At 47.4% G+C, this 13818-nt stretch overlaps 1 protein-coding gene across 10 annotated transcripts in view; it reads left to right on the top strand.

The window, feature by feature from the left end:
* Positions 1–13818, top strand: part of LOC143284898 (membrane-associated guanylate kinase, WW and PDZ domain-containing protein 1-like) — a 155594-nt gene that overhangs the window by 71733 nt on the left and 70043 nt on the right. For all 10 annotated transcript variants that reach the window (XM_076592028.1, XM_076592025.1, XM_076592027.1 and 7 more), the window contains 2 exons: positions 9105–9162; positions 12248–12306. In XM_076592028.1, the coding sequence (XP_076448143.1) occupies positions 9105–9162; positions 12248–12306 (117 nt within the window). The remainder of the gene's footprint in view (positions 1–9104; positions 9163–12247; positions 12307–13818) is intronic.

Here is a 13818-nt window from a genome sequence, read left to right as displayed (position 1 = left end):
TACCCACGGGACAGACAGGCTGACTGACTAGCAGCACCGTAAAGCAGGGGTTGGTGTGTGGAAAGAGATGATAAAATGATGTCAGGGGAGGGGGGGGGTGGGGGGGGTGGATCTGGCATGAATGAAGCGGACCCCTTTTTGTACACACAAGAACCGTTTCCCATCTTTCCGGCCCATCCTGTAGCTTTCAGAGACTGAGGGCAAGTCTTGTATTATCCTCCATAGCTGTAGAAAGAGGGGGCTAATACCAAGGAAGGGTCCACAATCTGAGGTGGACACTTCATAAGTCACTTGGAATCACTCTGTCTCTTTCTCTCTGTGTCTGTTTCACTCTCTGTCTGTCTGGTCTGGTCTGTCTGTCTCTCTCTTGTCACTCTCATTAAATCCCCATATATCTCGTTTTTTCTCCCTCCCGCACCCCTCTCTCTCTCTCTCTCTCTCTCTCTCTTGTCACTCTCATTGTGCCCCCTTCTCTCTCTCTCTCTCTCTCTCTCTCTCTCTCTCTCTCTCTTGTCACTCTCATTGTGTCCCCTTGTCTCTCTCTCTCTTGTCACTCTCATTGTGTCCCCTTGTCTCTCTCTCTCTGTCTTGTCACTCTCATTGTGTCCCCTTTCTCTCTCTCTCTCTCTCTCTCTCTCTCTCTCTCTCTCTCTCGTCACTCTCATTGTGTCCCCTTGTCTCTCTCTCTTGTCACTCTCATTGTGTCCCCTTGTCTCTCTCTCTCTTTCTCTCTCGTCACTCTCATTGTGTCCCATTGTCTCTCTCTCTCTCTCTCTCTCTCTCTCTCTCTCTCTCTTGTCACTCTCATTGTGTCCCCTTGTCTCTCTCTCTCTCTCTCTCTCTTTTCACTCTCATTGTGTCCCCTTGTCTCTCTCTCTCTCTCTTGTCACTCTCATTGTGTCCCCTTGTCTCTCTCTCTCTCTTGTCACTCTCATTGTGTCCCCTTGTCTCTCTCTCTCTCTTGTCACTCTCATTGTGTCCCCTTGTCTCTCTCATTGTGTCCCCTTGTCTCTCTCTCTCTCTTGTCACTCTCATTGTGTCCCCTTGTCTCTCTCTCTCTCTCTCTCTTGTCACTCTCATTGTGTCCCCTTGTCTCTCTCATTGTGTCCCCTTGTCTCTCTCTCTCTCTCTCTCTCTCTCTTGTCACTCTCATTGTGTCCCCTTGTCTCTCTCTCTCTCTCTCTCTCTCTTGTCACTCTCATTGTGTCCCCTTGTCTCTCTCTCTCTCTCTCTCTCTCTCTCTCTCTCTCTTGTCACTCTCATTGTGTCCCCTTGTCTCTCTCTCTCTCTCTCTCTCTCTCTCTCTCTTGTCACTCTCATTGTGTCCCCTTGTCTCTCTCTCTCTCTCTCTCTCTCTCTTGTCACTCTCATTGTGTCCCCTTGTCTCTCTCATTGTGTCCCCTTGTCTCTCTCTCTCTCTCTCTCTCTTGTCACTCTCATTGTGTCCCCTTGTCTCTCTCTCTCTCTCTCTCTCTCTCTCTCTCTGTTGTCACTCTCATTGTGTCCCCTTGTCTCTCTCATTGTGTCCCCTTGTCTCTCTCATTGTGTCCCCTTGTCTCTCTCTCTCTCTCTCTCTCTCTTGTCACTCTCATTGTGTCCCCTTGTCTCTCTCATTGTGTCCCCTTGTCACTCTCTCTCTCTTGTCACTCTCATTGTGTCCCCTTGTCTTTCTCTCTCTCTCTCTCTCTCTCTCTCTCTCTCTCTCTCTCTCTCTTGTCACTCATTGTGTCCCCTTGTCTCTCTCTCTGTCTCTCTCTCTCTCTCTTGTCACTCTCATTGTGTCCCCTTGCCTCTCTCTCTCTGTCTCTCTCTCTCTGTCTTGTTACTCTCATTGTGTCCCCTTGTCTCTCTCTCTGTCTCTCTCTCTCTCTTGTTACTCTCATTGTGTCCCCTTGTCTCTCTCTCTCTCTCTCTCTCTCTCTCTCTTGTTACTCTCATTGTGGCCCCCCCTCTCTCTCTCTCTCTCTCTCTCTCTCTCTTGTCACTCTCATTGTGTCCCCTTGTCTCTGTCTCTCTATCTTGTCACTCTCATTGTGTCCCCTTGTATCTCTCTCTCCCTCCCTCCCCCCCCCTCTCTCTCTCTCTCCCTCTCTCTCTCGTTCTCTCTCTCGTGTCACTCTCATTGTGTCCCCTTCTCTCTCTGTCTCTGTCTCTCTTTCTTGTCACTCTCTCTCGTCACTCCCTTTCTGTCCCCTTTTCCTTCACCCGGCCCTCTCCCCTGTCTGTCTTTGTTTCCCCCTCTCTGTGTATCTGCTGTCATTCCATCAATTCCGTGGAGGTAGAGGGCACTAAACGTCAATCGCCGACATGGAGAGAGAGCAGGAAACAGGGCACGGTTTATGCTGGAAGAAGGGAGGGGGGTGGGGGGGGCGAAGGTGAGGGGGTGGGGGTGAGGGATGAAAGACATGCACTGGCAATGTGCCTAACTGTGCGCGTGAGATCAGTCTGCTGAAAGAACTGCTATTAGTTTCTTTAATGCGGCCGTTATGCGATAATTTTCGAAGAAAGGCGTGTTTGTTGAAATGTGTGTTTGTGTGTGTGTGCATCCTGTCAAAATTCCTTTGGAGAAAAAGACGGCTTTCTGTTTCAAAAATAAACATTTTTATTTACCTATAGATGAAGCAGTGTGAATTTTTTATTGATGCATCACGAGAGACAGACAGATACAGACAGACAGAAGGTGTGTGTGTGTGTGTGTTGGGGGGAGTTGGGGGGGGGCTCAATGTTTTGTTTTGTTCAGTTCCTTGTTTAATTTGGAGGGTTTCTGTTTAATTATAGAATATCCCTTCCAGTTTTGTATTGTCGTTCAGTGCTCGCAGTGTTAAGCAAGGACGTCGTGTGTGTGTGTGTGTGTGTGTGTGTGTGTGTGTGTGTGTGCGCGCGCGCGCGCGCCTACGAGACGGGTAACCATCTGTCTTACAGGTCAGTGACCTTCTTTGGAGGTCTGATCGTCAGTTTAACCCCCCCCTCCCCCCCAGCCCCCTCCCCATCCAACTCTCTCTCTCCCCCCCCCCCTCTCTCTCTCCCCTTAAGCCGTTTTGAGTTCTGAGTTCTCTCTCTCTCTCTCTCGTTCTCTCTATCTATCTTTCCTCTCTCCCACCTCCCTCCCTTTCTCCCTTCCTCTCCTTGACTAAAAACATTTTGCTTTTCTGAGACAGAGATGGAGATTCTAATGTCACTTTGAATTTTGATAGAAGCTGTATAAATTGGATCGTTAGACTCTCTAAAAGCGAACGATATAATCCTAATGAAAAAATGCAAACGACTCTCTCTCTCTCTCTCTCACACACACACACAGACACACACGCGCACACACACACACACATACGCACACACACGCACGCGCGCGCACACGCACACACACACACACACACACACACACACACGACATGGACAACGGAAGGGAGGTAAGGGGTGTGGTGGCATCGGACGGTGTCGGAAGGGGAGGTGGATATGGTGGAGAAAGGGGTCAGCCACTACAGAACTCTGCTTCCAGTGGGAAGGGGGAGGGGTGTGGTGGGGCAGTGGGGCGGGCGGAGGAGGGGGAGGTGAGTCAGTTTAAATCGCTGGGTCCCCTCGTGTGTGTGTGTGTGTGTGTGTGTGTGTGAGAGAGAGAGAGAGAGAGAGAGAGAGAGAGAGAGAGAGAGAGATTATTATAGAGGTTGGAGGCAGAGAGAGAGCTTATTAGAGAGAATGTGATCCAGAGATTATTAGAGTGAGTATTAGGGAGGCACAGAGAGAGAGAGAGGTTATTAGAAAGAATGGGTGGCGGAGAGATAGAGGGTATTAGAGAGAATGGGAGGCACAGAGAGAGAGACACAGAGAGTCTTTTCAGGCAGAGGGGTGGCCTGCTAGCAGTGGTTAAGGAGACTGCTTGCCATGGGTATCTGACCCCCTGCCGTTGGGGAGCAGTGTTGGTTGGCCGGTGTTCATAATGCAATCAATAGTTGTGAGTTCTCGGCACACTGCCTCAGTTCTCTCTCCCTCTCCCTTCGTGCTCGTGTGGTGTGCAGTGTGTTCAAGCAGTGCCATCTGTCTTCACCTCTGTGTCATCACACACACAGACACACACACACACACACACACACCACGCTCCTCATAAACCTCATCTCGCATGTCGATGAAAAAAAAAAAGAAAGTATAATAAGAAGAAGAAGAAGGAGACGCAAAATGTTTTTGTTTCCCAGAGACCGAAAATGTCTTCTCTTTTCATAAACTCGTTTTCCTTCTGCACTGTAACATTGAAGAACTAGGACTCTCAAACTAGGAGTCAAGATTACACTGACTCTTAGCGCTGCAGCCTTGTGGGCTGATTGGCCTTTGGGGGCCATCTCAACGCCGACTGTCCTAAGACCCTCTTGGCCTCGAGAGAGCTGGGGATTAACATGGGCAAGAAGATCCTCCACTCCACTATAATCAAATTCCAGCCCAGTTTGTCAGTGGAGACCGCAGCAGTTGCCTCCTCTGCTGTTCTGATGGTCGCTACGACATGACAGACCAGCTTTCATTCCAACTGGTGAAAATGTGATGGGGCAATGCACTGAGCTACTATAGAACTGGATGGGGCAGTGCGGCCCCGGCCCCACCGTTTGTCAGCTGGCTGCTCAGCTGTGTGAGGGGGGAGGTAAGGCGACTGCAGGCAGTTGTGCCCCTTGCTGTGTGAAGGCACACACGGTGTGTGGTGCTGACTGAAGTGTTGAGGCACGGCGCTTCACACAGTGCACGCAGACTCTTCCCTTCTGGAGCAAGAGTGGTACTGCACTGGTGCCGTGCTGACGGTAACAATTGGTTGTCACACACCACGTGACGGGCGACATCTTGTAGGAAAGTTGTCCCACGGTGCCAGAAAAATTCAGTGCTTGTTTTGATGATGAAGAGAGTATATTCCGCTGTTTTGCCACTCTGTGTGTGTGTGTGTGTGTGTGTGTGTGTGTCGGGAACTGTATCACTAATGACCAGTAACAGTGGCCCTACCCCCCCCCCCCCCCCCACTCCCTCCCTTCCCCTGTGTGTCAGTGACTCCTCCAGTCGCTCCTCGGGTCTTGCTGTCCATGGTAATGTGGCCAGACAGACAACCTTTGCTGCACAGGGTCTCTCTCTCTGCCCTTCCCCTCTGGGCTGTGGCAGTCCCGGGGGAGGGGGCCCGGCCAGTGTGTGCGTGCGTGCGTGCGTGCGTGTGTGTGTGTGTAACTGTGTCTGCGTGTGTGTGTGTGTGCGCGCAGGACGACCTTTCTTTGTGCTCCTCAACTACTGCCCTCTCCCCTCCTCCTCTCCTCCCGCTCTCTGCACACACGCCTGCTCAGAGCTCAGCTCTCTCATTGCTCAGTGCTCACACAGACGTCACTCGGGGGTGGTGTGTTTGTGTGCGACTGTGATGACAGTGACGGTGCGGCGACTGTGTCGTGGGTTGTGTCATGTCTCCTGTGTCATCATGACACCCAGTGTGTTGTGTCAGTGTCAGCGGCGTGGGTGTGTGTTTTGGTGACAGTTCTACACTTCTTCCATTCTTTGTGTGGCGGCACTCGCAGTGTGCCCTTTGCCATTGTGTCATGACATGTCAGCAGTGTTGGGGGTGCCATGGTGCCATTTCTCTACCGGATCTTTTATTGTGTCATGACACATGTGTGTGTCCTATGCCCGGTTTGTGTGCACCGCAAACTGCCGAACATCAAACACGCACGTTAACTACCCTGTAATCCAGTGTGAGCGTTCGGTGGATCATGGAAAGCGCAGAACTATCGGGTTACATCATCCACGACAGTTTCATCAGCAAGTTGACGACGTTGGTTGTGTGATGAAGAGAAGACATGTCGGCGTTGTTGTGTTCTGTGTCTCACGGTAGGGGGATATTGTCAGCTGGTTTGTGTGTGTGTGAGATGATGGTGTGGCCAGTGTGTGTGTGTGTGTGTGTGTGTGAAAGAGAGAGAGAGAGAGGACGTTTCTCCAGGAGAGAGATGGAGCATGTGGGTGTGAATATTGTAGTGACATGAGCGTGGCGTTGAAGGGGGGTGTCTCCATCTCCATCCACAACTTCTTTAATTAACTTTTGTGACTGAGGGGTCATTGGGACCGCCGCACTGAAGAACTGTTGACCAGATTCCTCCAGGTCTGTTGCTTGTCTTTAAAAAGAAAAAAAAAAAAAAAAAAAAAAAAAGCCCGGGTCTCTGTAGATTGTTTTTCCCGTCCATTCTGCTAAGTTGTTAGTCTTTTTTTTTCTTTTCTTTTCTGTCTCCCCACCCACCCCCAACAGTTCCTGAGAGCATTGTTATTGCAAGGCCATTGGATCTTGTTACGTGGCCAAACTAGATTTTAAAAAAAAAATTTTTTTAACACTGATGCCAGCAGATCTTCAGAGGTCCAATGTGCTGCCAGTTTGTTAGGCGGCACTTGTTCAGTGGTGATGTGATGAGTGTAGCTGATGTTTTGGTGTATTTTGCGTTTTGCGGTAAAATAAGATTGCTGAGCGGTGTGTGTGACCAGACAAAAAGTGACAGGGCTGGTGGCTTGTGGGGGGGGGTTGACTGTCTTGTCTGCCTCGCCCTGGGTGTGAGTGACGGCATCGGCATGCACTGCACGTGGGTCTGTCAGCTGTGTGCCCCTAAACACGCACACGCACGCGCGCGCGCACACCTCCCCTCTCGCGCCCCCTCCCCCCCCCCCCACCCCCCCCCCCCCACACACACACATACATACACACGCACATACATGCACGCACGCACATGCATACACTGCTGACATGGGGCCATGTAACGTTTGTGGTTCTGGAGACACATGTGCACCAAGCACACACACATGCACTGGAAACTTACATTGACTGTTTCTCAGGCAGTCAGTCTGTTCTGTCTGTCCGCTTTGTCTGTCTGTCTGTCTGTCTCTCTCTCTCTTTCCCTTGTGAATGTAACTGTGTGCATTTAAATCAGAGCACACATGGTATTGAGAGAGAAGAGAGAGATAATTCATGTAGAGGGAGGGAGGGAGCTGAGAAATCCGAAGATGAAAAACTCGTGAAGGTTTGAGAACTTCACCTCAGTGTATTTCCCACCTCATCCTTTCATTTTATCTCTGCTCTTCCGCTGGTGGTGGAATATTTTGCGTTATTAGATTCAACAAAGAGAAATACGTGTTGTTTGAATCTGTGATACGTTGTTGTGAAATGAAATGTGATGGTGCGTTACACTTTTTTTTTTGTTTGGTTACAGAGTTTGTTACGTGAAACGTGTGTGATGTGTGTTAAGAGTTGTGACGTGAAATGCGATGTGTGTTACTGACGTAGTTGTGACGTGAAATGTGATGTACGTTACAGTTTTGATGTGATATTTGATAGGCGTTACAGAGTTGTGTTATTTAATGTGGTGAATGTTACAGAGTTGTGACTTGAAGCATGATGTGTGTGTTACAGAGTTATTTAATGTGATGAATGTTACAGAGTTGTAACTTGAAGCGTGATGTGTGTGTTACAGAGTTGTGTTATTTAATGTGATGAATGTTACAGAGTTGTAACTTGAAGCGTGATGTGTGTGTTACAGAGCTGTGTTATTTAATGTGATTAATGTTACAGAGTTGTAACTTGAAGCGTGATGTGTGTGTTACAGAGTTGTGTTATTTAATGTGATGAATGTTACAGAGTTGTAACTTGAAGCATGATGTGTGTTACAGAGCTGTGTTATTTTATGTGATGAATGTTACAAAGTTGTGACTTGAAGCGTGATGTGTGTGTTACAGAGCTGTGTTATTTTATGTGATGAATGTTACAAAGTTGTGACTTGAAGCGTGATGTGTGTGTTACAGAGCTGTGTTATTTAATGTGATGAATGTTACTGATATGTGACTTGAAGCGTGATGTGTGTGTTACAGAGCTGTGTTATTTAATGTGATGAATGTTACAGAGTTGTGACTTGAAGCGTGATGTGTGTGTTACAGAGCTGTGTTATTTAATGTGATGAATGTTACAGAGTTGTGACTTGAAGCGTGATGTGTGTGTTACAGAGCTGTGTTATTTAATGTGATGAATGTTACAGAGTTGCGACTTGAAGCGTGATGTGTGTCACAACTCATGACAGTCTCGTGTGGAGTGTTTTGTGCATAACCTTCCCCATTTACCCTCTCCCGTTCGAGCATTCGTTTAGTGTGTGTTAGCTCCCGGTTGTGCGTTTTTTTACGTGCAATCGGGGAGTCTCGTTTGTGTGTTTGTGTCACTGCTGAGCAGAGTTTAAAAGTCTCTCTGTTCTGTCAGTGACACTTCTCTAGGCTTTTGCGCCCGCGGCCTTCTTGGAGGAAGGTCGTGCTTGTTTGGGGTTGGGGCTTTTTGCCCAGTTGGCACCCTCAAGTGAGGATTGTTTTCCTCCGGGTGGCCATGTATCTTTGTTCGGTGTGCTCCAGCTCAGAGGGAGTGCCCTGCTGGACGCGTCTCGTCTTTGTTTTTTTTTTAATTTCCAGCGTCAGGGTAATAGTACCCGGTTGGCAGTTTGCAGCGTCCCACTTCCTGTGCCATTTGTCCTTCCACCTGTGCCGGCCGGGTAGCATTGGTGCTGCAGTGGTCTGTTGTCTGCAGTTTTCCCTCGCTGCCCTCTTCTCGTCACTGTCATCGTGTACCTGCTTTCATCGTCTTCGTTTTCTTCAGTCTTCGTTGTCCACGTCATCGTTTGTTTTTGGTTTTTTTATTATCAGGTGTTGTGTAGAGTGTTTCAGGTTTTCTTTGTTTATTAACTGTCCTGAGTACACAACATTCTTAAGACAGTTTTTTTCGCTGGACGGACGTGTCTTCAAGCTCTGTGTTTTTGTTTTTTGTGGTTTTTTTGTGGGTTCTTTATCCATTCTGTTGTCGTTTAAGTGTATCAGTTGTTGTGGCTGGGATTGTGGTTAGTTTTATTAGTCCAGTTCTGTGTGTGATGGAATAAATGTATGTGAACCCTGAATTATTTTAGTCTGTGTTTGTGTTGTCTGGGTGTTAGTGCTGGGCTGGGTGGGGGTTTCTAGTCCGCTCTCATATAGAGCGTGACAATGTGTGTTACAGAGTTGTTATTTCATGTGATGAATGTTGTGAAATGAAGCATGATGTGTGTTACAGAGCTGTGACGTGAAGGTTTTTTTGTTGTTTGTTACAGAGTTGCCCTTTGGATGGGAAAAAGTGGAAGATCCTCACTATGGAACATACTATATCGAGTAAGTCATCACTGTGGTGTGTGTGTGTGTGTGTCTGTTTTGTGTGAAGATAGCTGAATATACAGTGACAAAAGATCTATTTTTCTGTCGAGTCCCACATAAATTAAATACCCTGCACTCTCTCTGTATCTCACTCTCTGTGTCTCTGAAAGTTTGCTCTGTAATATCATACTGTTTGCAGTGTACGTGTGCGCCGGATTGTGTGTGTGTGTGTGTGTTGCCTTTTTGTGAGGGCAGATGGTTTGCTTTCTGCTTTAACCCCCCAAAATTAAAAACAAAACAAAACAAAAAAAGACATAAATTTATTCGTTCATTCATTTTCTCTTTCCTCTTTCTTTGTCTGTCTCTCTCTCTCTCCCTCCCTCCCTCTCCCCCTCTCTCCCCCACCCTCTCTCTCCCCCCTCCCTCTCCCTTTCTCTAACTTCAGTGTACATGTATCACTCCCTTCAGTAAGGGGCTATTTGGCCTTTATTTGAATACAACATTTCGTATCTCTCCTTCACTCCCGGTCTCTTTCTCCCGGTCTCTCTCTTTCTCCCGGTCTTTCTCTCTCTCTCTCTCTGGGTCTCTCTCTCCCAGTCTCTCTCTCTCCCTGTCTCTCTCTCTCCCTGTCTCTCTCTCTCTCTCTCCCGGTCTCTCTCCTTCCCACTCAGCCCCTCTTCCACCCTCCAGCATACCCCCCCCCCCCCCTTTTCTTCCCTGCCCTTCCCATCCCATTCATCCATCACCACACCACCACCACCACCAACCACCCTCTGGTACCGTCCATCACTTTGTGCCTCTCCCCCCCACACCCAACCTCTCCTTGGGACCGCACCCCCCTCCCCTACTCCTCATCCCCCCCCCCTTCAACCCCTCCATTCCCATCCTCACACTGCCTCCCCCCCACCCCCCACCCCCATTCCCTTCTTCACATGCACACCCCCAACCCCTCCCATACCCACCACACCTCCTCTCCCTCCCTTCCACCTCATCCTTTTCGGAACCATAAAATCTCCCCAGCCTTCAAGTCTATTTTGAGTTTCAAGTGACAGTTTCTCTCTCTCTCTCTCTCTCTCTCTCTCTCCTCTCTCTTTCTCTCTCCGTATCTCTCTCTCTCTCACTCTCTCTCATCTCTCCCCCCCTCTCTCTCTCTCTCTCTCCCTCTCTCCCCAAAAGACAACAAAATGATCGACTTGAGCATGTGGATGGCTAGAGCTGGTCTTTTTCTGCCCGGTCAGTGAGGTGTGTGTCATTTTCCAGTCACGGAAGAACACAGGTGAGGGGCAATGCGGTAGACGTGACACTCGGTGACGTTCTCAGTTCTGGTATTTTAATTCTTGCTTTGGTGACAGTTTCCTTCAGTTTGTCTTGAGAAACATACACATGATGGACAGTGTATGGTTGAAAGTGGACAATACACGACCAAATATCGAAAACAGGGGGACAAAGGCATGCAGTGAGGAAATGTGCCAGGAATCAGTATGACGGGTCAAACCAGGTCAGGTTGGCCATGCACGTGCCAGTGGTATATTGTGCTGTCAGCGTGTGGAGAAGCTTGCAGAGCAGTGACGTAAAGATGAATTCAGGGCTCCCTTCACGGGCAGCACGGGAAAGACAGTGAGACAAAGCGTGTCAGAGCAGAAGACTGGGGGGTGGGGAGAGACACCTCTTTCACTTCACAAGCTGTGTTGGGAAATTCTGGCGGCTTCTAACTTCCAAAGTCAGCAGTTGAAGGCGCACAGTTTGATGATGAAGAGAACAGGCAGTAACTGAGACAGCACACAGGAGAGGAACAACATGCGAAACAAAACCAAAAAGATGAGAGAAGAATTGGATGGCATGAAACATGATTTTGGGGAGAGGAGAAAAAAAAAAAAAAAAAAAAAAGTAGCAGAGAAGTGTGAAGAAATCAATCAGTGATGTAACCAACTGGAAAACAAGAGCAGTCAGCAGGGTGCGATGAAAATAGTTTAATGTCGGCTGATCTCAGTGACTTGTCCGCAGAAGCCAGGGAAGAGGGGGGTTGGGGGGGGAGGGGGGGGGGGAAGGAGTATGCCGAGTGTCATCTCTCTCTCTCTCTCTCTCTGTGTCTCTTCTGTGATGTGAAAATGTCCATCTTTCATTCTGTGCCAGTTGGTCAGATTTCTCCCCCCCCACTGTTGTGCCAGTTCCTGCCTCACTGCTTCAGGCTTCAGGGTGTTCTGTCCCAATTCAGGACGGCGTGGGTTGGGTTGGTCGTTTGCTCAAGCGGATTTTAGCCATGCTAACTTGATGGACAGAGCAGTTCTCAACGTTGTTGGCAAGCAGACTTAAGATGGATGGCTGAGGCAACCATGCCCAAGGTTTGCTTAGCATTGGGAAATTCCCTTAGTCTGTATTAGCACAGTGTGGGGGGGTAATCTGTGCTGATTTGGGGGAAAACAGCATCATTTTTTAAGTTTGGATATTTGGCTCAGTCCTTCATATATATTATGGTTAATGAACTGTGTATATCATATGCTTTGTCTCATGTGATCAGCCCCAAAGATTCAGAGACCTTTGTCAGACTATCAGAGTGTTTACAACCATCATTTCCATTACTAACATCATCATCGCTATTATCATCACCATGATTGTCACAGTCACCATCGTCATCACTGTTGCCATCATCACTGTCATCGTCATCATCTCTTGTCATCACCATCAACATCACATTTATTCCACACTTACAGTGCAAAACATCACACTAACACACATTGGAAAGATTTGTATTTCTGATACCATTATTTTTAGCACTATAGGACTGGTGGAAGATAGGGCTTTTAGAAAGTTAGACTTGATTTGGGGAAAAAAAAGAGGGTGACTTGCTGACCCAATGAATTATTCGTTATGTATACTGAGTATTGTTTTTATGTCTAAATGCGATGTTTTTGTGTGCGTATACATGCATGAATTAGTATTGGAGTGTTTGGTAGGATGTCTGTGCTTTTAGTGTTTAGATTCATGTTTTACGCATCGGTTTTTACATCGTACCACACAATAGAGCATGTTTTTACATGGAAAGGAGCTATATGAATTATTATTATTATTATTATTATCATAAATGTTTTTTGTGATTGTGCAGTCATGTGAACCGGCGAACGCAGTATGAGAACCCGGTCAACACAGCGAAGAAGGAGGACGGTAAGTCAGTACCAGTTGTGCTTTGTGGACCGGACTTTGTCTCTGGTAAACTGATCTTGGTTTGTTTGTTTTTAAACTTTAGAACTGCAGGTTACTTGAGTGGAGTTTGGGGGGGAATCTGGCTGTGTGGCATTGAAGTCTGACACTGACAGGAGACGAGATGGGGGGGGGGACAAATTGTTGATGAGTTGTCCTGTTTCTGACAGTGAACAATAATTTTTTTTTAAAGCTTTGCTGCTGTGTGCACATGTCAAATGATCGGTATAAGGACAGGCCCGGCGCTTCCTTTCTTGAGGAAGTGTCTGGGTTTGTTCCAATGTACCTTTTGTTTACCTGTGTGCTAGCTGAATCGGTAGCGTAAGCAGCACTGACTTGGAAGTTCTGTACTTTGTGAATGGAGAGAGTTACCACTCTTTTACTATTTGTTAAAGGTTTGGGGGCAAAAAAAAAGGAAAAGAAAAAGTGTTTAGTGACAGTGTGTTGACCAGGGAAGGATTTGAACAAAATGGGCGTTTACCCTGCATCTCTGAAGCCTGACCTGTCCACCCAGCGCTCTGTATGTTGTTATGATGATGATAGTGGTGATGATGGTTATTGTCATCATTATTATTATTATTATCATTATTATTGTAATTTTTATGATTGTTGTATTAATGTTATTGTTATGATGAAGATGATGATGATCGTGATGAGGGGAATGAGGTGAATGGTGATGTCAGGGGAGCAGATGAATGAACTGGGTGGTCACCCCAAGTCTGATGCCCAGGAACCTGCCCCCCTTTGGGCACTTACCTCAAATCTCTGAAACCTGTGGACCTTTCCACCCAGTCCTATATGTATATGTATATATACATGTATTATGATAATATTAGTGATGATGGCGATGATAATAATCATTATGGTGACCAGGTGCCTGTTGCATTGCTTGGTTCTAACTTTTTGACAGTTACACGGTGAATAAATGCCTACGTTGACTGAACTGTGCCATTGGTCAGTTCCATACTACACACAGTTAGTAGCGGGTTACAACCATACTAGGCTTTTCCGTCTGAGAAATGCAACTGGCCCCAGGGGAGGAAATGAATGATGATGGTGCTGCTGATGATGATGATGACGACGATTTATGGTGATTAGGGGAGGAGATGAACAGACTGGGCAGCTACCCAAAGTCCCTAAAGCCCATGGACCTGTCCATCCAGCCATATATGTATATTATATATACATGTAATGATGCATTATGATGGTGATGATGACGATTATGGTGATCAGGGGAGGATATGAACGGACTGGGCAGTTACCCACCCTAAGTCCCTAAAGCCCATGGACCTGTCCACCCAGCCATATATGTATAATATATATATATATATACAACAAATAATGCATTATGATGATGATGGTGTTGATGATGATGATGATGACGACGACGATTTATGGTGATCAGGGGAGGAGATGAACGGACTGGGCAGCTACCCAAAGTCCCTAAAGCCCATGGACCTGTCCACCCAGCCACAT

This window comes from Babylonia areolata, chromosome 8, assembly GCF_041734735.1.
Source record: "Babylonia areolata isolate BAREFJ2019XMU chromosome 8, ASM4173473v1, whole genome shotgun sequence".
NCBI classification, from domain to species: Eukaryota; Metazoa; Mollusca; class Gastropoda; order Neogastropoda; family Buccinidae; genus Babylonia; species Babylonia areolata.
Note: the sequence above shows the minus strand (reverse complement) of the source record. Positions and strands in the feature narration are given on the sequence as shown.